This window comes from Pleurodeles waltl, chromosome 11 (genome assembly GCF_031143425.1).
Source record: "Pleurodeles waltl isolate 20211129_DDA chromosome 11, aPleWal1.hap1.20221129, whole genome shotgun sequence".
Lineage (NCBI taxonomy): Eukaryota > Metazoa > Chordata > Amphibia > Caudata > Salamandridae > Pleurodeles > Pleurodeles waltl.
In genome coordinates, this window is record NC_090450.1 from 128,880,241 (window position 1) to 128,905,473 (window position 25,233).

Below are 25,233 nucleotides of genomic sequence, written 5' to 3' on the forward strand. Positions count from 1 at the left end.
TCACTGCTGTTAATGTTCTGTGTGTTATGGTAATCTGTCACTGCTGTTATCTGTTCTGCATGTTATGGTAATGTTGCTCTGTTACTGACTGTCGCTGCTATCTATTCTGTGTGTTACGGTAATCTAGCACTGCTGCTTCCTGACACTGCTGTTATCTGTTCTGTGTGTTATGGTGATGTAGCTCTGCTACTGACTGTCGTTGCTGTCTGTTCTGTGTGTTATGGTAATCTAACGCTGCTGCTTCCTGTCACTGCTGTTATCTGTTGTGTGTGTTATGGTAACCTGTCTCTGCTGTTATCTGTTCTGTGTGTTATGGTAATCTAGCGCTGCTGCTTCCTGTCACTGCTGTTATCTGTTCTGTGTGTTATGGTAACCTGCTGCTTCATGTCACTGCTGTTATCTGTTCTGTGTGTTATGGTAATCTAGCGCTGCTGCTTCCTGTCACTGCTGTTATCTGTTCTGTGTGTTATGGTAACCTGCTGCTTCATGTCACTGCTGTTATCTGTTCTGTGTGTTATGGTAATCTAGCACTGCTGCTTACTGTCACTGTGCTGTTATCTACTCTGTTTGTTATGGTAATCTTGCTCTGCTGCTGACTGCCACTGCTGTTATCTGTTCCGCTTGTTAACGGGAGATTGCACTGCTGCTTCCGGTCACCGTGTTGTTAACTGTTGTGTGTTAAAGTTGTCATCCAGCATAGAGAAAAATCCAGTTCGGGAAGATTATTTGGTTTGGTGGTTTCAGCTGGGATTTGAGGTGCATTGTGACCTCTTTAAGTGAAGCTTGCATTGCAGCTGCCTGTGCTGCGTCTCTTTTGTGTCTTAAAGAAAGCCTGCACTGCTTATGCTGGAGTGTGTTTTTTGTGCTATTATAGGCTTTTGTACCTGTTTTACAGGAAAAATCCAAGACGATTAGTGCTTATCCCTTCCTTTCTGTTATTTGAATTTTCTGGTGTGAAAAATGTTATCATCAGGTGGTGTATAATGGTACTTGCACCATTCGTGGGCAATATATAGTTCATCTTTTAAGGTGGTTTGATTCAGCTTGCTTCAGCTACTGGCTTCTGTTGCTCAGGAAGCTTCAGTAATTGGCTTCTATATTGACAGTCACTACTTAGATCTGCCCACAAGAGTGTCTTAGCCTCACCTTTTTCAGTTTGCTGTTTGTTTTTTAAATTGCTTTCCGCTGCAGCAGCCATGTTTGTTTGCTTTTATCCGCGCTTGAGTGCAAGAGAAGCATAGTGGCTTTGCCTTTGCTTGTTTTTTTAATGCACTTGAATTGTGCTAAGATTATTATTGTGCTTCCAACTTTAGTGAGTATTCATGTTACATCTGAAACCGGTTTAAACATTGTGTTGCTCCTGTCCCCAGGTGAATTTATGAGGAGTCCATCATGATGGCACCTCCCTTTACTTGTGTCTTTATGAGGAGTCCATCATGATGGCACCTCCCTTTACTTGTGTCTTTATGAGGAGTCCATCATGATGGCACTTCCCTTTACTTGTGTCTTTATGAGGAGTCCATCATGATGGCACCTCCCTTTACTGGTGTCTTTATGAGGAGTCCATCATGATGGCACCTCCCTTTACTGGTGTCTTTATGAGGAGTCCATCATGATGGCACCTCCCTTTACTGGTGTCTTTATGAGGAGTCCATCATGATGGCACTTCCCTTTACTGGTGTCTTTATGAGGAGTCCATCATGATGGCACCTCCCTTTACTTTGATTGGCGTTGACTGTGTGTAATGCAGTGATGTTTAAATGATGCATTGATGAATCTTCAGATTAGTATGTGGATATTCTTTGTTTCAGTTACTCTCCTAATGACTAATTGAATTGTTTATGCCCATGTGACAACGAGGAGACGTGGGCCCCGGCAGTGATGAATTGTGACTCGAGTGTCCTTGTGTGCAATTAGAAAAAATGTGATGACGTTGTATATCACCTGAACAGTGGTGGGGTGAGCTGCACGTTTCCAAGGCACGGGATAGGATACTAGCTCTGGATGGATGCATAGTTGTGCAGCTTGAGGGGAGGATATTCTTTTTCAGAATCTGCTACCCAGCATGGCAGAGCATGGAGGACATCTGAAATCTCAGCTAGCTGCTAAATTAAGGTGTTTACAAGTAGGGAACAATGTTTACTTATTTCGATCAAGATCTGGAAAATAAGAGACAGCATCTTCGTAACAGCTCCCAGCCAGTACCAAAGGATGGACCAGTGTTTGTTACCATAGTGCAGCCTCCTAATCTGGGAATGTTCTACAGTATTTCGCTGGGTGAACTAACACATAAATAAGTGTATTTTGTAATGATTTTTAAAGATGATTCTATGTTATTTCTGTCCTAGCTAACAGGAGGCGGAAGTCCAGTAGCATATCTGATGATGAGACAGTAAAGAAAAGAATAAGATTGAATTCAGGTGACGTATGAAATATTTGCTTTGCTTGTTATTTACATCCTTACATCTGCTATCTGTTGAGCATGAGGCATGCTTTTGGGAAAAAGAATGTAACACAGCAATGGTCTAGATGAGGCAATATGAAATGTATACATTGTTTATAAATCAAAGATGGTGAAGACAACCAATGTATCATTCAACAGAGATTCACAAAGTGTCAATCGAACAGTCGCATCTTTCATTTACATTGTATCACTTCTGGACTGGAACACCTAACTTTCTATCATCGCAGCTGGTGTATCCTGCAGATATTGTCCTTATTGTAAAATAAGCCCTTGCACATCTGGGGACTTGAAACGAATCACGAAGAACATTTGCAAGATCAGTAAAACGATTTTGCAAGAAGACTGTTATTCCAGGGGCCTTCAAAATTTTCTGTAATGAAGGCTGTTTTCATTCTGTGAAAATCATCCTGAGATACTAATATTATTAGTGCTGCAATAGTTTCAGCATCAGAGACGACTGAGTTAGTGGTCACCACATGCATGATTGCCCGCAGTGATCACCTCAGTGCATCAGGCTGGGATTCCAGCGATAGTATTACAAAAGCTTGCCAATGTATAATCCCTCTTTATTTATAATAATACATAACAGCCATATCACCAGTGCCCCTGGCACCAAGGTCTCTCCAAGGCCACATGATTTGGCACTCAGATATCAAATTTCAATATATTTCGGAAATTCAACCATTTTTTTCAAACATCAGTTTATGAGTTCTGAAAATACACGTTTGTCTCAAATACACACTTTTCAGTTTTGGTGTATTTATATTAATTTATCAAGCAACAGCTCAGTTAGTAGGCTGGCTGCGCACAGGTGAGCTACTTAAAAACAATTGGAGAGCTACCAGCCAGCTTTAGATGTAAGTCCACTAACATCTTTGTGAACAAACTCCTTTTACTTTGTGCACAGTACGATTCTCCCTCCACAGTGCACCTTTCAGTCACAGTGTATTAATGGAATATAGTTTAAAATAAATGTATGCACACCATATAGAGGTTCGATAGAGTGTTACATCTTTTAGCCTCAAATATGAATTTAACATTTATCTTTTTGTCGAAAAGTAACTACATATGAGCACATTTATAATTTCTATATTCTATAATCATTGTTCAGTTGCAAATATAAATACAGGCAATAAGGCAAGCCCGTGTGTGCCCATCCGTGCCCAGTGCCAAAAATCCTAGTCCAGCCGCTCCCATACAATACTCCGCAATGTTCCCCCGATCATTCAACCTAGGATGTCCATCCTCACACAGCTGGCACACCACACAACACAGAAGAAGCCTTTACATGCACTTCACTTACAACAATCCACCCACTACACTAAGGCCACCCTTTCTCACCCAACCTATACACAGCACTCTTCCCACTCCCACTGGCGAACATACACTCCAAGACAAGGTATCACGCATGCTCCTCAATACCGGCTCACTCAGCAAACACGTCTTGAAAATCTGCGACATCGTAAACAATGATTACCCAGATCCCCTCTTCCTTACAAAAATGTGGCTAACTGATGAGTCGGTACCAGACAGAACCATAGCCATCCGACAGGATACAAGACTGCACAACAGGACAGCCAACATAACCAGGAGGAGGAATCGCAGTAATTTTCAAAGAAACCATCAGCTGCACCACAGGCACACAGAACTCAACCCCCCTTCATGGAGAACCTATACTTCAAACTGCAATCTCTGCACATTCACCCTGAACAGAACCCTCGTTTAGTGCCCTCCTGGACTATGAGCTAGCTTCATTGACAGCATCACAGATTTTGTCACCCCTCTCACCATCGACTCCAAAGCTTACGTCCTATTAGGAGATCAACTTTCACCTGGAAGACCAGGATGATCCTAGCTTAATCACATTAGTCGAAATTCTAAGAAAGCTCGGACTAACACAAGACGTTGCCGGACCCACACATTCTGCCGGACACACCCTGAAACCAGTTTTTACGACCTTCAATGGCATCAGAATCACTGTAATCATGTCTCTCTCGGACTGATCATGCCAAAGTCCACTGCCAAATCAACATCCCTCATGAATCAAAACACTCCATCACCAGCCTGGCCAGGTGCAGGTGGAGCAGCATCTAGGAACCCAACTGGTTCCACACCCTGAGCATGAACCAGCCCAACCTCACTGGCAGCCTAAATAGTGACATCAAACAGCCCAACAAATGAATCACAGACTTCATTGACAACCTAGCACCCTATAAACCCAACAACCATAAGGGTACCTGTTAGCAGGCAAGCCGGTACACTGAAGAACTCCGCTCAACCAAATAACACTGCAAACAACTGGAAATAAGATGGAGAACGAATCTCAAAGAAACAGACAAGGACACCCTCAAAGCAGCTCTGAGATGCTACCACCAGCAGGTCTGAGAAACTAACCAGAAGGCCCTAGCTGATCGCATAGATAACAGCTACAACAGCTTTAAAGTGATCTTTGTGATCATCAAGGACTTTACTGCACCAGCTTCCACCACAAAGAGAATTACCCCTCACAAGACCTATGTAGTAACATATCGGAATTCTTCAGCAACAAAATCAAAACCATCTACAACAACTTTGACCCTCAACTGAACCTCAGTAGCCTCGCCTTTAGCCTACTAACAAAAAACCTCAGAAACACTCTGACTACTTTGAAAACAATCACCAAGGAAGAAATAACATCATGGGTACTATCCATTCCTGGACCCCGACAGATCTGCTGCTCCTAACACGTTTACAACGTAGGCACTACTCAAACAGAAAACTACTCACCCTCGTCCTGAACACCTCCATCACCACTTCAATGTTCCTGGAGGGCTAGAAGCAAACAGCAGTCAACACACTACTAATGAAACCTTTTGCAGACCCCATCCAGCTAGCAAACTACTGTCCGATCTCCCTTCTCCCTACCCAGCCAAGGTCATAGAGAAAGCTGCCAACTACCTGGACACACACTAACTCTTAGACACCACTCAGTCAGGTTTCAGACCCAAGCACAGCACCAAGACTGCCCTCATTGCAGCAACCTATAACATCTGGATTATCCTTGACCTAGGAGAAACAGCATCCCTTATCTTGTTCAACCTCTCAGTGGCCTTCAAAACAGTCTCCTACTTCACCCAGATCAAAAAGCCACATGAAATATGTATATCAGGGCCCACCTTCAACTGGATCTGCTCCTTCTTCAAGTGAAGAACACAAGTTAGCAAGCCATCCTACACGTTGGAAACTAAGAACCTCCTCTGTGGATTCCCCCAAGGATAATCCCTCAGCACAACATTTTTTAACATATACTTTACTCCACTGGCTGACTACATGAGATCACACAACATAAACATTCTTTCCTACGCAGATGACACCCAACTGGTACTTTCACTGGTGGATAGGACTCATGTGACGAAAACCAACTTCATCGCCTGCATGACCGAGGAAATATTCTGCTTGGGATTACACCTGGTGGCGGGCAGACCCTGGCTCCATGCCAACCCCCACCTCCCACACCACAAACTTAGGAATCATCATAGATGACAATCTTCAAATGATGACCCCAGTAAAAGTGATGACCTCCACCTGTTTCCACATCCCAAAGATGCTGTGAAGAAATCTTAAAATGGCTACCAGAGAACACAAGAAAAAAAGTCACACAGGCCATATTAACCAGCCAATTTGACTACGCCAAGTCACTCTACGTAGGAATAACCAAACAGGGTCTGACCCAGTTCCTAGCTATCCAAACTGCTGCAGCAAGCCTCCTCCTCAACCTATTTTGTCGCACCCACCTCACTTCACACTTCAGGGTACTTCTCTGAGCACCTTGTATACAAATGCATTCAGTTCAAACTCACACACACAAATAAAGCGCTACATAACATGGGCTCCACCTACCTCAAAAGCCGTATACACTTCCACCAACCTTCCAGCTCAGCCAGACTCTCAATAGCACACTTAGCCTGCATACACCAAGACACAGCCAGAGGTCACACCTTCTCTTACATCTCCCCCAAAGCATGGAACGACCTCCCATAGCACATCAGAGCCTTCTCATACCTTCTTGAGTTCTGCAAGAAGCTGAATACCTGGATTTTTTAATAATGTCACCTTGGGAGACAGCTGCCTACCGACCTGCAAAGCACCTGGATAACCTCACAGTGATAATCACGATATACAATTAGACATAACATTAAAAAAGTGTGCATATCTATGTATAGTTTCCATGCACCCTATGTGTTGCACCACTTAGTCATAGAGTATTAATGCAGTACGACATTTTAAGATTTTTTTTTAATGCATAAAAGCCACTACATAGTTTCCATGTACCCTACCTGTTACACTGCTCAGTTGTGGCGTATAAATGCAACATAACGATTTTAAAAAAGAGATGCACCAAACCCTTTGTATAGTTCCCATGGCCCAGGTGCGTTGTATTATTTAGTCACAGTATATTAATTTGATGCAAGGTTTTTTTTGTAAGGGAGAACGCTAATATATAGTTTCAATGTATATCGATAAAACCATTTGCACAATATTGCATTTGCCAGATCAAGAGTTGCCTTTCATCGCACAGATCTACAGTGTGGCCAAGATTGTTCCTCAGTACCTTTGTGGCTTCTGTGGCATTCTTCCTCCCAGTACACTGCACATTATACAAAACAAGTCAATGTCATCCCGGCAGTAGCTTTTATCGCGCACTGACTTCTTCTTTAACATCTTGCATTGCCATCGATTTCTGCAATGGTATTCGTTCATCTGGGTGGCCTTGCTAAGCCATTTCCAAGCTCCAGAGAACCCGGAACAGTACTACATGTTTGATCTTTGGCATTTTTGCATTAATGTCACCCTCTTACATTTCAAATCCCCTGGTTTGGCCTCACATCCTTGCACAGCAGTGCTGAAATCTCTGTGCTCAATAGGCTCATGTCTCAAGGACTCCTTACCCCTACCTACTTACCTTAAAGTCTATCCCAGGAAGCTCAGAACACGCTAGATTCCTCGATTTTGTATTACGCTAATGATCATCTTTCAGCCTAACCCCCTCTTTCCCTTTTGCTCTCCCATGCTAACCTCGGTTTCCAAGTGTTCTCTTGCTTCACGTAGAACTTCACAAAAACAATAAAACAAATATTATGATGAACTAGTTATTACGTTAAAAAAATAGTCCACTATTTGCATGCAGCCTTGTTCATTTTTTATACACTGTGGCCAGTAGATGACACTCATGAGCTAAGTTTAGGTTCAAGTAGAATTCAAGCCATTCAGATTTTTCAAGTTTTACTCAATTTTGTTCAGGTATTTCTCTCTCTTACGGCTCCCCCTTGAGGACACAACCACGACCACTGGTTATTTTAGGCGCCCTTCTTGATGGACTTGACGTTCAATGATACATTTCTGATGTATAATGGTGCGCCCCACAGTTTTTAACTCATTTATTGCCAGGTTTTCAGTGCATGTCATGAAGTTAGAATATACGTTATGCGGACATATATTTCGGTGTGAGTCTACGTGTTTCTGTCGCAGTGGGATTGGAAGGTGCTATTTCAGAGACTACATTTTGAGCAGGCCATACCAGGCGCGTGTGTTTTTAATCTCATTGCAGGGTAGGGATATCTCCTATTTTCGGGGATTTGTGTCTCCGCCTTACTGCTTCACCTTTATACATCGCTGTTCTTATTTCTCATTATAGTCTGACACATTTTTGACATTATACACTTTTTCTTTTTTTTGTGGATTGATCCTGCCTTTTCTTACTTGCAGTAACAGATTTGATCACGACTAAATGCACACACTTTGCTCAAATACCCAAATACCATAATGTAATATAGGGCATTAAAATTAGGCCCTGACAAAATGTAAATAATTCAGGCATAATTTGTGTAATTTTAGAATTTTGTGTTATGTTTTTTCCGTGCGGTTTTTTCCAAAATTACATCCTGATGCCTGGTTGTGTTATTAGGTTGCTTTTCCCTGCATAAATATAGCATAGGAGCAATGTGAACAACCAGCATGTGAGTGGCTGTTGTTGGTGGCATTTGTGTTATTTTGTGCTACTGTTAAATGCACGATGCTTTCTTTTGTCAGAAATTGACATGAGGATACATTTGGTGCTAAAATATAGCATTAAATGACAGATTTGTATTTTGTGTATTTTTTTGGTGCGATTTTCCCCGAATTTTCCCGAAATTTTGCATAGTTACACAGACGAACGTTATGCAAGTTTCTCAAACCCATAAATAAAGTCTCCTAAACTATTAGTGGTAGAATATTTAATATATAATTTTGGAATGTAGTCCATACATATGTGCACAAAGTCTATGTACGAAGAGTATCAATTTTATTTTTAATTGGAGTCACTGACATTTGGCTTAGCGGGAGCTTAGTTGTGCAAATGGTACAACAGCTTAATGTTTGAATACTCACCTTTTCTTTAGAAATAGAGGCAGGCCCGGCTTCTGTACCACACAGGCATTTTCTACAAAGGATCTTAAAGCCATGTGACTCCAGAACAGGCAGTAATGGAACAGAATCCTCACTGAGCTACAATTCTTTAAAAAAGTTTTACTGGCCACCACTCAGATTGTTAACATCGATTGGAGTGGTGTTCATGGGGAAAGCAGGAGTGTGGGAAGGACATTGTGCATATCCAGAAAGTCACAGTTTGACTTTTCATCTAATTTGCTGTATTGAAATATATCATTGTGCAAACCATTTTGTTCACCTTCTTTCCATGTAAACACATTTCTCTTTATATTTCTAGATACCATAACTGATCAGCAGTTAATGTTGATCGCTAAAAGCTTCGGCAGCACTTGGAAAGAATCTGCAATCCTGTGCCTTAAACTAGACCTGAAAGATATTGATGACATTACCGTAAAAGAGGAAGATGTTACATTTCGAAAGTTCAGGGTATTGACAAAGTGGCGAGAAAGAGAACAAATTAGAGCGACGGTGCACAACTTGCACGAATGTTTGAAGACTCAACAGGATATTGATTATGAAGTTCTCAAGGTATTAGAAGGTATGTATACATTTGCTGTACCCTGCATATGGATTTGTTACCTCCACCTGCATCTTACAAGTTGGTCTGGTCTCTGTAATTAAGCCTGTAGCTGACACTATCAGTTATTGCAAGGCTTAGCAAATCACGTTCTGCTTTGATGGTCATTTGAGACCTTGTGTCCAGAATTACTCTTACCCGTAATGTCTTTTTTATTAGATGATTGTAAATTGGTTTGCCTTACCTGAAACCCAAAGAAAAACTACAGTACAACAATTTGTTTGCTCTGGAAATCAGATATACAGTTAGGCAACTGGACACAAACTGCATCTTCCTAGTCGCTGTTGTGAATCGATAGCTCCTTTGAGGAATAGAACATATCTAGGTCAGAATTCACAACTGTAAATTCTATCTTAAACATACGTTTAGGACTGAATTTACCTTTTTATGCCTGCCGGGAATCCACAGAGCGATTCCAGTGGGCTTAACTCGATTTACTACTGTGGATTTCTCCACCATGATTGTGGAGAAATCCACATTGGTGAATCCCACTCAGGGAATGGGAAGAGAGCATTCCAAGGCATTGTTTGCATTAGAAGTTTGACAACGTCCACAACGTGTACATTTGTGGGCATTGCCAACATCTTCCAGAATAGAAAGGGGAACTTATCACCTCCAGACCTGATGTGGGTTGAGGGTAAGAGCTTTTCCCATGTGGAAAAATTATTTCCACATGGTATAAAAGAAGACAAATTTGCACAGGCGCACTATGTACAGTGGTTAATGACTCTGGGAAAAGTCCCATGATTGGTGTAGCTGTCCATGTCTGCCTCTCGGAATGTTTGTGAATCCCACAGGATCCTGGAAAAGTAAGTAAGGCTCTTTGTTGGGCAGATGATCACATTCTTGAAAGCGGTCTCACTGTGTTACAGAAACCCGCAAGACGGTCTGTACACCACAAATTTGGCAGCATGAGCAGCGAGCTCCACAGTCATTTTCAGATGACACATCTTGGTGCACGAGACTTTCAGGTGACATCCATTCATTATTGATGGCTGTGTAAGTTGATGGGGCCAAACATTTAGTAGAAAAGACAGATTTGGCTCTCCATTCAGAAACAACAGAGGTGCAACACACTCATTGGGATTGCTTTCACCAGCCTGCTTGTTTCACCAGCAGTACTGGAAGTTCTGGGATCACTGTACAACCCTCGCTTTCCACCAGTATCCACCATCACAGCCCATTTAGCAACCTAGACTGATTTTCCTGTCACTAGAGGCAGAAGCAGTTCTGTGGGATGAAGAGAGATGCAACATCTGTCCTCTTCCGCTTTGTCTTATGACTGCTTTCAAACTCCTTTAGTCTGACCTTGAATAGGCATCTTGGATTGGTACGGGGACGGACAAGACATTGCCTACTCCACTGCCACTCAATCACATCAGATCTATTGTTCCTCTAGGGGGCCATATTGGTTGGGAAATGTCCTTAACAATGCGTCCTTAGGGACTTGGACGTTTCCCATGCAAGCGTAACCACGCTTGCCTGAACAACCCATGGCTTTTTCTGTGCCTTAACCACACGTGCTGAACTACGCATATGCGTGGTTAAGGCACAAAAAAAGCCATGCGGTGTTCGGGAGAAGACACGGAGGATGAGGTGAGGTAACTTGGGCTGGGGTGAGGAGTGGATTAAGGGAATGGGGTTGGTTGGTGGGTTCGGGGAGGGCTATTTTTTTTAAGGGGCAAGGTGAGGGTTTGTATTTTTTTAATGTATTACAGTGGGGGGGGGCGGGTATTTTTTTTATGGGCTTGGGTGTGCGGTTTTGGGTATTTTTTTTATCTAGGGCTTAGGGTGAGAGGGTGGGGTACTTTATTTTTAAAAGGGTGGGGGAAAGGTTTAAGGAAGGGCGGGAGGAGAGAAGAGGAGGAAGGATCGGGAGAGGATGTGGTGAGTTAAGTGGGGTTGAGGCAGGGTTAGTGGGTAGTTTTTAGCGGTGGGGCAGATTTAGGGCTTAGGGTGGGTGGGATAGTGTCAGGATACTTTAGTTTTTAGGGGCAAGGGTGAGGGTTGCAGTATCTGTTTTGTTTTTTAGGGCTCAGGGTGGGTGGGGGCTGGGGTAATTTAGTTTTATGGGGCAGGGTAGGGGGGTCAGGATAGTTTTTTTTTAGTGCTTAGGGTAGGTGGGGGGTCAGGTAGTTAACTTTTTAGGGGCAGGGTGGGTGGTTGGAGTACTTTTTTATTTCTCAGGGCTCTGGGGGGGGTCGGAGTTGTTTACTTTTAAGAGGCAGGGTGGGGTGGTCTGGGTATTTTTTTTAGGGCTCAGGATGCGTGGAGGGTGTTGGGGCAGTTTAGTTTTTAGGGGTGGGGTAGTTTTTTTTTAGGAATCATGGTGGGTGGGGACTTGGGGTAGTTTACTTTTTAGGAGTGGGGGCCAGGGTAGTTTTTTTATTTTTTGGGGGGGCTCAGGCTGGTTAGGGGGTGTCAGGGTTGTTTAGTTTTATGAGGCAGGGTTGTTTAGTTTTATGGAGGGTTGCGGTAGTGTTTTTTTTAGGGTTCAGGGTGGGCAGGGGGGTCGGGGTAGGTTAGGTATTGTGGTGGGGGTAATTTTGGGCCTCAGGGCGAGTGGTGGTTGCATTAGCGCCACAAAGCCTCCGGGTAGTTTTGGCTCTATATAAAATGCAATAACATAACATAACATGACAGAACCACGCATGCTATTTTGCATGCTTTTCCACACATGCCTTTACTAGGCATGCTTTTACATTGAAATTCAATGTAAAGGCGTATGTGGAAATGACGCAGTCGTGGTTCTGAATACGTTAAGTCATGCGTTGTTCCGCCATGCGTGGTTCCATCATACAACCATATTAGTTATGTCCTTCATTTTCTGGACACTCTCTCCTCACACTGCCCATTTTCACCAAACTGTAGACCACGACAATCTTTTCTGCAGAGAATTGTTAATATTACTTGCCAAGAGGGCTGTCAAGAGTTTGTACCTGAGGTGGAGGGACGAATGGGCTATTACCTGCATTACTTTCTCATCCCCACAACGGATTGGTGCTTGAGATCAGTCTTAGATCTCAGAGCGCCAAACTCTTTCCTCAAGTAGGAAAAGTTCAAGATGATGACTTTTGCACTTGTTCAGCTGTCCTTGGAGTATGACTTTTGGTTGGTCTTCTTAGAACTGCTATATGCATATTTGCATGACCCAGCCCACAAGATGTACACCCCCTTTGAGGTGAAATCAACCACTTTTATTCACCGCCCGCCCTGTGGCCTTAGATCCCTCAGCTCTTTACAAAGGTCATGTCAGTAATTGCGCTACATCTTTGCAAGCCAGTGATACATTAATTCTTGTTCCCCAAAGACTGGCTGGTGAAGGCGGGCTTACTTCAAGTATCCTTGGATCATCTGTAGAAAACAATGTCCTTGTTTCTATCAGTGAGCAAAAGTAATTCTCAGAGGTGACCCCGTATCATGGGCATGTTGCCACACAGGTGCCCTAAAGGTTTTTGCACCACTGCAGCAAGTCCAAAAAATCTAAGTTATGATGCCAATGTTTTGAGCTAAAACTGTTGTTCCAGCCTTTATTGTTCTGAGACTCCTGGGATGGTAGCATCTGGCATCCTCCTGTACTCCACACTCTGAGTCACATGGAGGCCCTTAAGTGGAACCTGAGTCTGCAGTGTGCCCAACTTCAAGTATTATGAAAATGTCTCAGAGAAGATCATTGTTTCAGATAAGGTGACTTGGGAGCTCCAGAAGTGAATGACACTACTCCTCCACCGCCTTACTGCCTGTCCCGCCCCACCCCACCCCCTAGTCCCAGGAAGTCACTATGGTAATACGTGAATCATCTCTCAGTTGTGGAGGTTACCACCTGCACAAGGCGAAGATCAGAGGGGTATTGACTACAGTCGAGCATCACCATCAAATAAACCTGGAATTGTATGCCATCTCACTGCCTCTCAGGACTTTTTTGTACTCCATCAAGGCCTGAATGATTCAGGTGATAATAAACAACATAGCTGGCATGTGGTACTCCAACTAGCAGGGTGACATGCAGTCACAGGCCTTCTGGAGACTTTGAGGTTTTGCCACTGGCTAGCATTTTACAGGACCTTCTTGATATTCATTTAGAAATGTTCATCAACATCATGGCTGACAAACTCAGGAAGCGTCATCATAACTATTATGAGTGGCGCCTAAATCCACAGATGACCTATGGCGAGCTCTAACAGTCAAGTGTGCCCTTGGCAGACATTTTTGCCACCTCCAAAAACATTCAGTACTCAGTTTTGTGCTCTAAAGTTTCTCTAGTCTCTAGGACATGTATCCCACCCCTGACTCTTGTACACCTTCCACCTATTCTGCTAATCCAGCTGGTACTGAAGAAAGTCAGGCAGTATGACGCACAGCTTATGCTGATAGCCGTGAACGGGATAGTGAGGACGTAGATCTCTGAACTTCTGATTCTGAATGAATGCCCTCCACTTTAGCTACTACTTTGAAAGTATCTACTGTCCCAACAGCAGAGCAGTGTCTTGTGTCTTCATATTAGGAGGCAGGACAGAAGGGTCCCTAGGGAAATTCACAAAGTGAGGAGTCTACAGTTAGATATGTGGCTGACAGGGATGAAGTTGATGCTGAAGGCTGAGTGCGCCTTGTGTTCTCTGGCTTCTCTTCGGAATGTGGAGAGTGGAGACTAGAGAGAGGTGGGAAACGGCTGGTGAAATGGAAAGCCGCCATATGACATTCCATTGTTTCCCTTGGGTCTCTACAGGTGTGGGGTTTGCTGGGGTAAACACCACAGAGAAAAGCATTTTCCTTGTAGACATTGCAGGAGTGGAAAACAACAGTTTAACCAGTGAATAACTGGATTTCTGACGTAGCTACTGTCTCTCAATGAGAGCCATAGTTAACAAAAACATAGACAGCTTATCTTAACACCTTTTGACTCAGAGAAGTCCAATTTTCGAGCAAACAAGTGTATTAAAAAGAACAATGTGTGACTCTTTGTATGTGTCAGATATCACAACAAGTACATATCATGGTATTATTGCAGGGGACTAGACTAACAAGCATCAGCAAAGCCAATAGTTCTCGTCTTTGGGTTCTATTGGCTTTGTCAGTGGGTTTAGCAGTGCTGTGCAGTATCCCTGATACTGAGCAGCATTACTAAAAGATTTTTAAAAAATGCCTTTGACACGCCTGCCTGCATTACTTTGTTGGAGCATGCACCAAGCATGCACATGCCTACAAAATGACAGGAGCATTTTTTTCTTTTTAACAATCCGAGTTGGATTCTTAAAGAAACAAGAAAAAAACTAGTGCGGCTGGGGTAGTAACATTGAAGGCGGTGCAAGCCACACACACGGGGTAGATGCACTGAATCACAGGGGCTCTGATGGGGAAAGCAACACAGAGGGCATACAGAGGGTAGCAAATGGGGAGAGAGCACACAAGAGCAAGTACATACAGAGTGGAGCGCTGGAGAATCACATGGGTGAGAGAGAGCAAAATAAGTGAGTTGTGGGGGGAGAAATACACAAGGGAGGCTGCTGGAAAACACATGCAGTCTCATGTAGTGCTTAAACAAAAATAAAAAAGTACCACCTGAAATGAGAGTGAGAGTAAAGCCAACCAAAGGTGAGTAAGGGTGGACTGGAAGCTGGCTGAAAGCTGACAATAGGTATTTTTTCCCAAAGACAGCTTGCTCTGCCTAGTATGTGCTAGGTTCACGACTCCATTATAATAATCACTTAATTTACAATTGAGTTATTTTACAGTCAATAAAGAGAGTTCTTAATAGTTTCAAATCATTTATTGAAGAATTAATAGTCTTTATTGTTAAAACGTCTCAACTTACAGAATCACACATGAGGAGTGTCCTGAATCTGTTCCTACTCTATTCGTCTTGTTTCCACAAATGTAAAACATCTGAATAATTCTGTCTTCTTAGCCTGGGAAATTTTAGAACAGAACATTCAGTTGTTTGCATTAACAAACATTCTCACGGTTATCTGTCTCATGTGCTTACAGCTATCATACTGTTTCTGAAACAATTTATGAACTCTCTAAGGCTCAATCCAGTCTCTGCAGCGGAATGAATACTCTGTTTTATCTAACTGCTCGGCACCTAGACAGTTCCCATGAGCTTTTCTAGGCTCGATTCTACTCCCTTAAGTAATAATCCCAGTATGGTTTCTCTTAAACATCACCTCACACCCTCTATATCATTCAGATACTGCTCTCTAGTTACCTATCCTCTCAGCTCCAATAGACTTGGCAAGAATTAGTTGTCAGTCACAGTGGTTATCTTAGATCTCTCGTCTGGTCGCATATGTTTTGCCGTCGATGTTGCCCCCTACCTTTCCCTAAGACACCTTTTATAATAAATTGATTGTTAGAATTGTTATAGTTTCTTGAGATGTTGAAACAGTGGACAATGCTTTGTCTTGTTAGATGGTGAGGATTGGATACAATTGATTCCTGTTAGAAATTGGGTTTTTGGTTGGCAGTCAGGTTACCCTCTGTCCAAGCAAGAAACCTCACTCTAGTCAGGGTAAGTCACACACAATCCAAAATTAGCCTGTGCCCACCCTCTGATAGCTTGGCACGACCAGTCAGGCTTAACTTAGAAGGCAATGTGTAAAGTATTTGTGCAATAAATCATACAATACCACCATATAGCACCACAAAAATACACCACACAGTGTTTAGAAAAATATATAATATTTATCAGGATAATTGTAGGTCAAAACGAATTAAGTTGCAATGTGAATTTGTAAAGATATCACTGAAAAGTGATATAAAGTGTCTTAAGTCTTTAAAAAGCAAACAAAGTCTCTTTCAAGCCCAAAGTACCTGATTTGGAGTGGAAAATATCCTCAGAGGGCCGCAGAAGAAGAGATACGTGGAAAAATGGTGTGTGCGTCAATTTCTCCCCAGCACACACAGACTTGCGCCGTTATTTTTCACGCGGGGAAGTCGTGCGTCGTTTCCCGACGCGCGGACAGTCTCTTTCTGTGGATCGTGGGGATTACCAGATGTCCCGGGTCTGTGCGTGGATTCTCCTGCTTGTTTTCCGGCTGAGCGTCGTTCTGCAGGGCTGTGCGTCGAAGTTTCACTCTCACTTCAGGCGTCGCGTCGATTTCTCCTCTGGAGGTCGGGCGGCATTGTCCTTGCGAGGCCGTGCGTCGAAGTTCTGGTCGTCCCGAAGGCGTCACGTCGATCAGCGTCAGTGTGCGGCGTTTTTCTTGCCGCGGAACAAGCTGTGCGTCGAAAATTTCGGCGCACGGAGCGTCCAAGTGAAAAAGAGAAGTCTTTTTGGTCCTGAGACTTCAGGGAACAGGAGGCAAGCTCTATCCAAGCCCTTGGAGAGCACTTTCACAGCCAGAAAAGAGTTCTGCAAGGCAGCAGGCCAACAGCAAGGCAGCAGTCCTTTGTAGAAAGCAGACAGGTGAGTCCTTTGAGCAGCCAGGCAGTTCTTCTTGGCAGGATGTAGTTTCTGGTTCAGGTTTCTTCTCCAGCAAGTGTCTGATGAGGTAGGACAGAGGCCCTGTTTTATACCCAAATGTGCCTTTGAAGTGGGGGAGACTTCAAAGAGTGGCTAAGAAGTGCACCAGGTCCCCTTTCAGTTCAAACCTGTCTGTCAGGGTCCCAGTAGGGGGTGTGGCAGTCCTTTGTGTGAGAGCAGGCCCTCCACCCTCCCAGCCCAGGAAGACCCATTCAAAATGCAGATGTATGCAAGTGAGGCCGAGTACCCTGTGTTTGGGGTGTGTCTGAGTGAATGCACAAGGAGCTGTCAACCAAGCCCAGCCAGACGTGGATTGTAAGGCACAGAAAGATTTAAGTGCAAAGAAATGCTCACTTTCTAAAAGTGGCATTTCTAGAATAGTAATATTAAATCCGACTTTACCAGTCAGCAGGATTTTGTATTACCATTCTGGCCATACTAAATATGACCTTCCTGCTCCTTTCAGATCAGCAGCTGCCACTTCAACAGTGTATGAGGGCAGCCCCAATGTTAGCCTATGAAGGGAGCAGGCCTCTCAGTAGTGTAAAAACGAATTTAGGAGTTTTACACTACCAGGACATATAACTACACAGGTAAATGTCCTGACTTTTACCTACACAGCACCCTGCTCTAGGGGTTACCTAGGGCACACATTAGGGGTGATTATATGTAGAAAAAGGGGAGTCCTAGGCTTGGCAAGTACTTTTAAATGCCAAGTCGAAGTGGCAGTGAAACTGCACACACAGGCCTTGCAATGGCAAGCCTGAGACAAGGTTAAGGGGGCTACTTAAGTGGGTGGCACAACCAGTGCTGCAGGCCCACTAGTAGCATTTAATCTACAGGCCCTAGGCGCATATAGTGTACATTACTAGGGACTTATAAGTAAATTAAAAAGTCCAATCAGGTATGATCCAAAGTTACCATGTTTAAAAAGGGAGAGAGCATATGCACTTTAGCACTGGTTAGCAGTGGTAAAGTGTGCAGAGTCTAAAAGCCAGCAAAACAGGGTCCAAAAAGTGGAGTGGTAACCACCCTAAGGCATGTCAGGTCTAACAATTCCTTTATCATGTGCTTCAAATTCTGTAATAACAATTTTGCATACATAAGTAATTCACATCATTCATGTAAAGTTAATGTTTCCATTCTTAAAGCAATGTTACTTTCTAAATATGTGTCAGCGCATTTCAAAGCAGTTTAGTAGGTGGGTAAATGTGTGAGTAATACTGGTTCTATTGTTTTAAAGAAAGTTGTCATTTCACAGGTCAGAAAGAGGTTATAGAAGAATAAAAAAAATTGTGCCAGCCTAGCAAGTTTCTGAAGTCATTCATGCAACAACAGATTTTAGGCCTAGTGATTCATTCTCATGTTAGTGATTAATTTTAAGAGTCTTTATTTTCTAATTTTCTATTGGGCCATTATTGAATGCGAGACCTAAAATTTAAGCGGAATTGAGGTGAAGTAAAAGATATGTTTAAGGTTTGCAAAGTAGAAAATATGTTTAAGGTTTGTATCATATAATATTTAAGTGAAATGTAAGTATATGTGCACTTCTTTTTAATTAAATACAGTAAGTGCTAACATGACTTGTGAAATAAAAGACACTTTTGCTCAGTTGCAAGTTGGAGAAATAGTCGCTTTCAATGATGTCCTTGCTATTATGCTGTGGTTGAGTTTACATGGATATGTCCATTAGGTTTGCACTGCAAGTCACTGATTTGAGACTTAAAAGTAAAGAGTTCAAGGTGGGGTAAATGGTATTCTTCCTGTTGCTTGTATTGTCATGTATGTCCTTCTTCACGAGACAAGTGTAAAATAAGTGGTAAGGCAATGTAAAGAGCTGGAACTGAAGCAACAAAGCAGGTTGGAGCAAATGAACTTAAGAGTTATGTTTCTTGTTTAATCCAGTTTTAGGACAGTCACAAACTTACATTAGTGAATGTAGAACTCACATAGCAAGTAGTCCTAAATTCTTTATTATAATTACATATTTGTTTCTCCATAAGATATGCTGCAGTCCACGTGATAGCATGGTGAAGCAAATTCAAGCAGAAACGATAAACACCATCCGAGAATATTTCAAGTACTGCTGATCTAAAGAAGTCATCAGTTCCTGAACCCACTAGACATTCAAATTCTGATATTTTGAACCAGAGGAAAGTCAGAACAATTTTATGGAGAGCACACAGATTTTGGAGTCATGTTTTCTTCAATCAGCTATAAATGGATGTGCGGGTTTATGTTTTCTGATTGACAGTAAATGTCAACGTTTACAGTAAATTGTATTTTTTACGTGAACCAATGTTGAATATTATGTAGCTGGTAGTTGATGAACGAAATGTTTAGAGAAGCATCAAGGATTGAGTGAGCAGGTCTCTCTCTCTTCCATCCTTTATTTCCTCGACTGAGTAGAACCTGTACTGACACACCTGAATTATGAGATATCGGTTCTCTAATGTGTTTATTTTATCTGAATCATCACTGTTCGAAAGCACCTAAAGATCATGCAAAATATTACATGCATTTTTTTTAAACACTTTGAGAAACTGTAATGCTTGGCCACAAATAATTTAATTGGGGCACACTTATAAAGATACGTAGGTTTAAATGGTCCATTGTGATGTTAGCTTTAAGAGTGAAAACTAGAGGCCTGACCGTCCTTCATGTGGGCCTGTAGAAACAACTAGCATTTACACTGCCACTTTGACGCCTTTAGTGATAACAAAACCACCATAAGATTGGTGAACTATGGAAGAGGGGGAATTGTAGTGTTAAGTGCAACACGTCTTACATGGTTTCATTTACTGGCCATTCTCATGATATATGTCCTTGTCAGGGAACTCCAAATATAGGTGAGACAGTAATTTACACACTAAATACAATATCTTTAATCTTTTTTGTTATTAAAAAAACCTGATTGTGATGTATTTCCAAAATTGCCATACTCCAAAAGGTTAGGTTTTGATTAGATTTATTGTGGATCTATAGTTATGGTCAGTTCTTTGATATCACTAATGTAAACAACCTTGCAAACATGACTGTCATCATCTTTTTAAAGACCATGAAGATACCTATTAGAACGTGAATATCCACCACCCAGCCAGGAGGTCTCAGTATAGTTTAGAAATACCAAGGCTAATTTGTCTATTTAATCCCTTACAAGAGACAGATCCTCAGATTTTGACCTCTTCAATACTCAAAAGCTGGGAGCCGTGTACAGTTATTGTTCAAAATCCTGGACACCACAGAGATGTTCTGTATTCTTTCAGCTTCCTAATTAACATCTACAGGTTTCACTAGAAATTTGAGCCACAATGTTAGGATAATAATGGGATACTTTGGCCCAGATTCTGAAAGCTGTCACCCACTGCAGAGCAGCAGCCAAAAATGCACTGCGTGACAAGGAGAGAGCAGGAGAGCGCCATATCCACATAGAAATGGCACTCTCCTCCTCTCTCCCAAGTGCCGGTGCTGATTTCAGCTGCTGTGCGCTACGCACACCTTAGCGCCATAGTGTTAAGGTGTGTGCGTCACTCTAGCATAGGTTTTGTACAGGAAGGGTATCCTTCCTGTAAAAAATACTATGCCTAGACAAGTGGAAATAATTTTCCTACTTTGTATGTCTGCTGCACAGTGCAGCACACATGCAGAGTCGGAAAAGCACAGAGAAATAAAAACATTTCTTCATTTAATGCTTTTCAGCTGCGTTAATTTTTAGCGCTAACCCCTTTCTTCTGATGTTTCAGAACAGGGTTTAGTGCCAAAAAGCATGGGTGGTAGCACAGATATGCCAAAGTACCACCCATGTAACACCCCCTTGACACAAAGTAATGTAAAGCAGTGTTTCGCGCTGCTTTGCATTACTTTGCCACAGAAACCAATGCAAATACCAACTTGCATTGGTTTGTGAATGCCAAAAACATTTTAGCGTTCGGTTTAGCGTTACAAAAGTAGCACTAACCTGATGCTAAACCTTTGAGAATCTGGGCCTATTACTAACAAACCAATTCTTTTCTGATAGATGTAACACATACAGTCTGCATACGATTCTGTTGCCAAAGACTACTAAATGCGCCTCACATATAATCTATGCCATTTATGCCACATGTCGGGATATTGACATGGGTACCTTCTGTCTTCAATCGATAAATGAGAGTCTCCATTTTGTGGTGAAAGGTGCTGCTGGCGATTCTTAAATACAAAGGCCATGTCATTAGAGTTTGAGCTCACAAAAAGGATTTCAGTGTTTTTTATGAAATGCACAATGACACTGACCTGAGGTGGTACTCCTTTTGTATTTTTAAAAATTAAGCACTGTGTAACCTACAAGGGATGTTTGATAAACATTGATGTCATCAGATATCATTGGGATTGTGATAGTTCTGCATCAAACACAAAGTTCCACTTTGATTTGAGTGGACCTAATCTAGCAGTAAAAAGCTAGTAAGAGAAATCAGTCTTGTAGTTTACAGTGGCATGTGCACTCACTTAAAAAGCAATGCAAAAAAACACATACAGTTCCGTACATTGCTTGTATTCACTTGCGGTGTGAGGGCTTTCCTTTTTTCTTCCCGATTCCTTTGATTTGCTCTTTTCCACTTGGTTAGTTTTGAGTGAGTAGCCTCTACTTTCCTTTCCATTTTGCGAACTTCGAATTAAGTGCTAGAATTATCCGTGCAGTTGTACAATTTGTTATACTATTTGTTTTGCTTTACATTTCTTGCATTCTCTTTAATCTTGTAGAAGATACCAAGCATTTGTTCTGTATAAAGTGTATAGTACTTGTAAATAAAATGTAGATTTTTTTTCACATCGTTAGTGTGGTGGTCTAATTTCACAAGTTTGAAATTAAGGATGGCATGTCAGAAATATTTGGCTTCATAAAATTAGAATCTGTAATCAACAACCAAATAATTAGAAGGATTTGGTCTGACTCTCACCTCTATGAAAATCTAATAAATTATGGTCCGGATTTGTAACTTTTGTAACGCAAACCTGATGCAAAGTGTTTGTATTTACTATTCAATGCAAATCAGAACTTGGATGGATTCCGAAAGTAATGCAAAGTTCTGTAATGTGCTACTATTCATTACGCTGAGTCAAGAGGGCATTCCATGGCTGGTGCAGGGAGTTCTCATGCATTCACCCATGGGTTTGATGCAATTCTCTATCTTCAAACAATCAGAGACAGGGATTTGCGTCAGAATCCTAAACCTTTTGGAGGCAGGCAGACTGAGAAGAAATTATTTAATCTCTCCTTGTTGTTTCTACTTTGAATGCATGCTGCATTGTACAGCATACATGCAAGGCAGTAAACCTATTGATGGATAGTTATTGTACTGCTAGATTCCCTGCCTAGTACAAAAACTATTCCTGAATGCAGACATCTTTGCACTCTGGTGCAAGTGTGTGTGTTGGCGCATGGCAGCCAAAGTGCAACAGCTCAGGGAAAGCGGAAACCGGTGCCACATTTTAGTAGACAAGGCTCTGTTAGGTTCTCTCCCCTTCACACAATGCAGTGAAGCAACTATAGTTGCTCCTCTGCATTGAGTTTCTTTTTTGTAAATATGGGCCAAGGTATTTGTGTCATTTATTTAGTGATAGTCATACTAAGTTAGGAAAAGGGGACAAGCACTAAGTCAACCAGAAGGTGAACGAACTTTAGACTGATGCCACTGGCTGCTTCTAGGAAAGAGTGAACGCTGCTTTTACTGGCACTACAAATGTTTCAGTGATCGCAGACTATGGGTCATGGTCCTGCGTACGTTTGACAGGACTCCGCTTGCTGGCCATTTTTATATAGGTTTTAACAGCTTCAACAAAATGGAGGACACATATTTACAAATACTGTAAATAAAATCAGTGCACCCTAATTAGTTAACATATTTGAATATTCAAGTCACATGCTCCATGACTCTAACTTGTTATTTCTTTTGTGAATTATCACTCTAAATTTCAACACCATCAACAGTCATATTTAAAGGCAGTATAAAGAATGGAGAGTGCCTCCCCTGCACAACAGCCTCACAAGAGGAGGCGCGACATGGGTGGTTGTCGGGAGGGATTGCCCCTGGGAGAGTATTTTTGATGTGAATGGATGTCACAAGAGTGCATGTTATGGTCTTTATGTTCGAGGGAGGCCCCTTCTTATCAGGGCCAAGAGCAAACTGCATTTTATTGGGTATGTAATGTCACAGTACCTTCTCATGACAAAACCTCTAAAATTTTAAATATTAGTCCAAGTTGACACTTTTCGGATAGCAGCAATACGTCAATTTTTATAGGATGATGACTGGTACCCATTACCTATGGCACTACACAATAAAACAATTATGCCACTGTTAAATATGCTTAGTTTCACTTCCTACCACAGAAATTAACACTACACTCTCGAATTTAGGTGCAGGGTAAAACTGTGCATTTTGAAATGAGAAACCCAACCCAATCCGCTTTGCTGCAAGTCACCCTCATTTCCGCTGGCCCTACACCCACCTTATATATATTTTTTAATATTTTAAATAATTAGGGAGGTATGTGTCCTAAGAAAAAAGTGCTTCGTACTTCCTCTTTTCTTTATTTACTGACCCATCTCAGATCAGTAAATTAAAAAAAAAAGGGTCTCGCATCATTTTGTAGGCACGCATGCATAATGACACATGTGCACACACATCATCATGTATGCCCGTGCCTAGAACATGACGTGGTGGCTACGGGGGTGTCATTGCAACTCTTTTAAAAAAATATATTTACTTTTGGCTATGTTGCACAGAATCTTGCCAGTGACGTACAGCATTACACCATCGGCAAAAGATATTGTCAAAGCAAATACATCCCAAAGGTGCCACCTACTGGCTTTGCCAATTCTTGTTGGTTTGGTGCTGGTGAGTCCTTGAAAGATAGGAGGAGAAATGCGTTTTTTAAATTGAAATTAGATTATTAGTTCATTCAATATATAAACTTATACTGGGAGATTTTCAGATTTGTTGTGTCAGCCCTCAACCATTTGGGCCGTTTAAAGACCAACATCAAGAGATCAAGAGCAGATCCTAGCAAGCAGACTTGAGAATGTTGTGTTACCTTGGACTCACGTTGATTCCGCCTTTCGGAGGCAATGGACAGCTGCAGCAAAATAAAGTGTAGGTGAACAGGGATGCGTCTCCAGATAATGCGCATAGTAGTTCAACTCTAGCCTAAGAAGGTCCATAACTTTCACAGTGTTGCTAAGCCTTCCTCGAGAGGGATTCTTCTATACAGACCAGGGTGTTTAGGCCCTTGAGCATTAAGACGTGGTGGGTGTATAGAACCCCTTTCTGTACATGGCCTGGGGTAAAACCAAGCCTAATCCCAGATCGGCTCACCTTTAACTTCATAATTCAGGTACGATGATGTAGGATTGAAAAAGAAGGGGTATCATACCTATGCAAGCATCCTTTCCCTGTTTCCTAATATCTCTTAATACTGGTAGTATAGCCTTCCCCTAAACTCTCACAGCTTTGTATTAAGCAGGAAAACTGAAACACATTTTTTACCCTCTTGACAACCATAATGGGGTGCACCCTCCAACGAATTGGAGAATACATCAAATTCAACCCATCTTGCCACCTGCTCTGTACCTGCCTGGTGCGCTATCACTCTGGTGTCATCACAAAATGGCACTTACCTTTATCCAATATATGAAGAGTAAATACATAAAGAAGCAGAAGACCCTGCAGCTGGCATGGGCTGGGTCAGAGACCTTGTAGCCATCCACAATTCAATCCCCACCTTAATCCTGGCAGCGACTGTTTGGCTTCCATGCAGCTAGACCCTGATCTCTCATGTGTGCGGCTTCTGCTTCTTTCTGTTCCTATCAGGTTAGCTCTCCCACTTCATTTCTTTGTGTGTCTGTTTTCCAACTTTACTTTCACTTCAACTAAACTGTTCCGGAAAAAGATAATTTAAAAGCCGCTCAGCGGGGTGAAAAACTGAAGCACATATTTTTGAAGCCTGTGCATTGTCCTTGCATCAGGCAAAATGACTCAAGGTTAGCACTAAGGCTTCAGTAATATTTACAAACCCAAGCACTAGCCTGATTCATGTTTAGTAAATATTCCCCTGCATGTACATCATTCACAGCATAGATATGACAAACAGCTGGGTAGCACCATGCTCATGACATCATACATCTTCAATCACACACCATATACACAATATAGAACTGTACATGTTACAGAATACTGCACACACATCTAAAACTGCCCAAATATAGCATTATGATATCACTGT

General features: G+C 42.1%; 1 protein-coding gene across 2 annotated transcripts in view; it reads left to right on the forward strand.

The window, feature by feature from the left end:
• Positions 1–21,778, forward strand: part of LOC138265492 (uncharacterized) — a 190,035-nt gene extending 168,257 nt beyond the window's left edge. For both annotated transcript variants that reach the window (XM_069213259.1, XM_069213258.1), the window contains 3 exons: positions 2,349–2,420; positions 9,210–9,470; positions 18,975–21,778. In XM_069213259.1, the coding sequence (XP_069069360.1) occupies positions 2,349–2,420; positions 9,210–9,470; positions 18,975–18,994 (353 nt within the window). In that variant the 3' untranslated portion in view covers positions 18,995–21,778. The remainder of the gene's footprint in view (positions 1–2,348; positions 2,421–9,209; positions 9,471–18,974) is intronic.
• Positions 21,779–25,233: the final 3,455 nt, after the last annotated feature.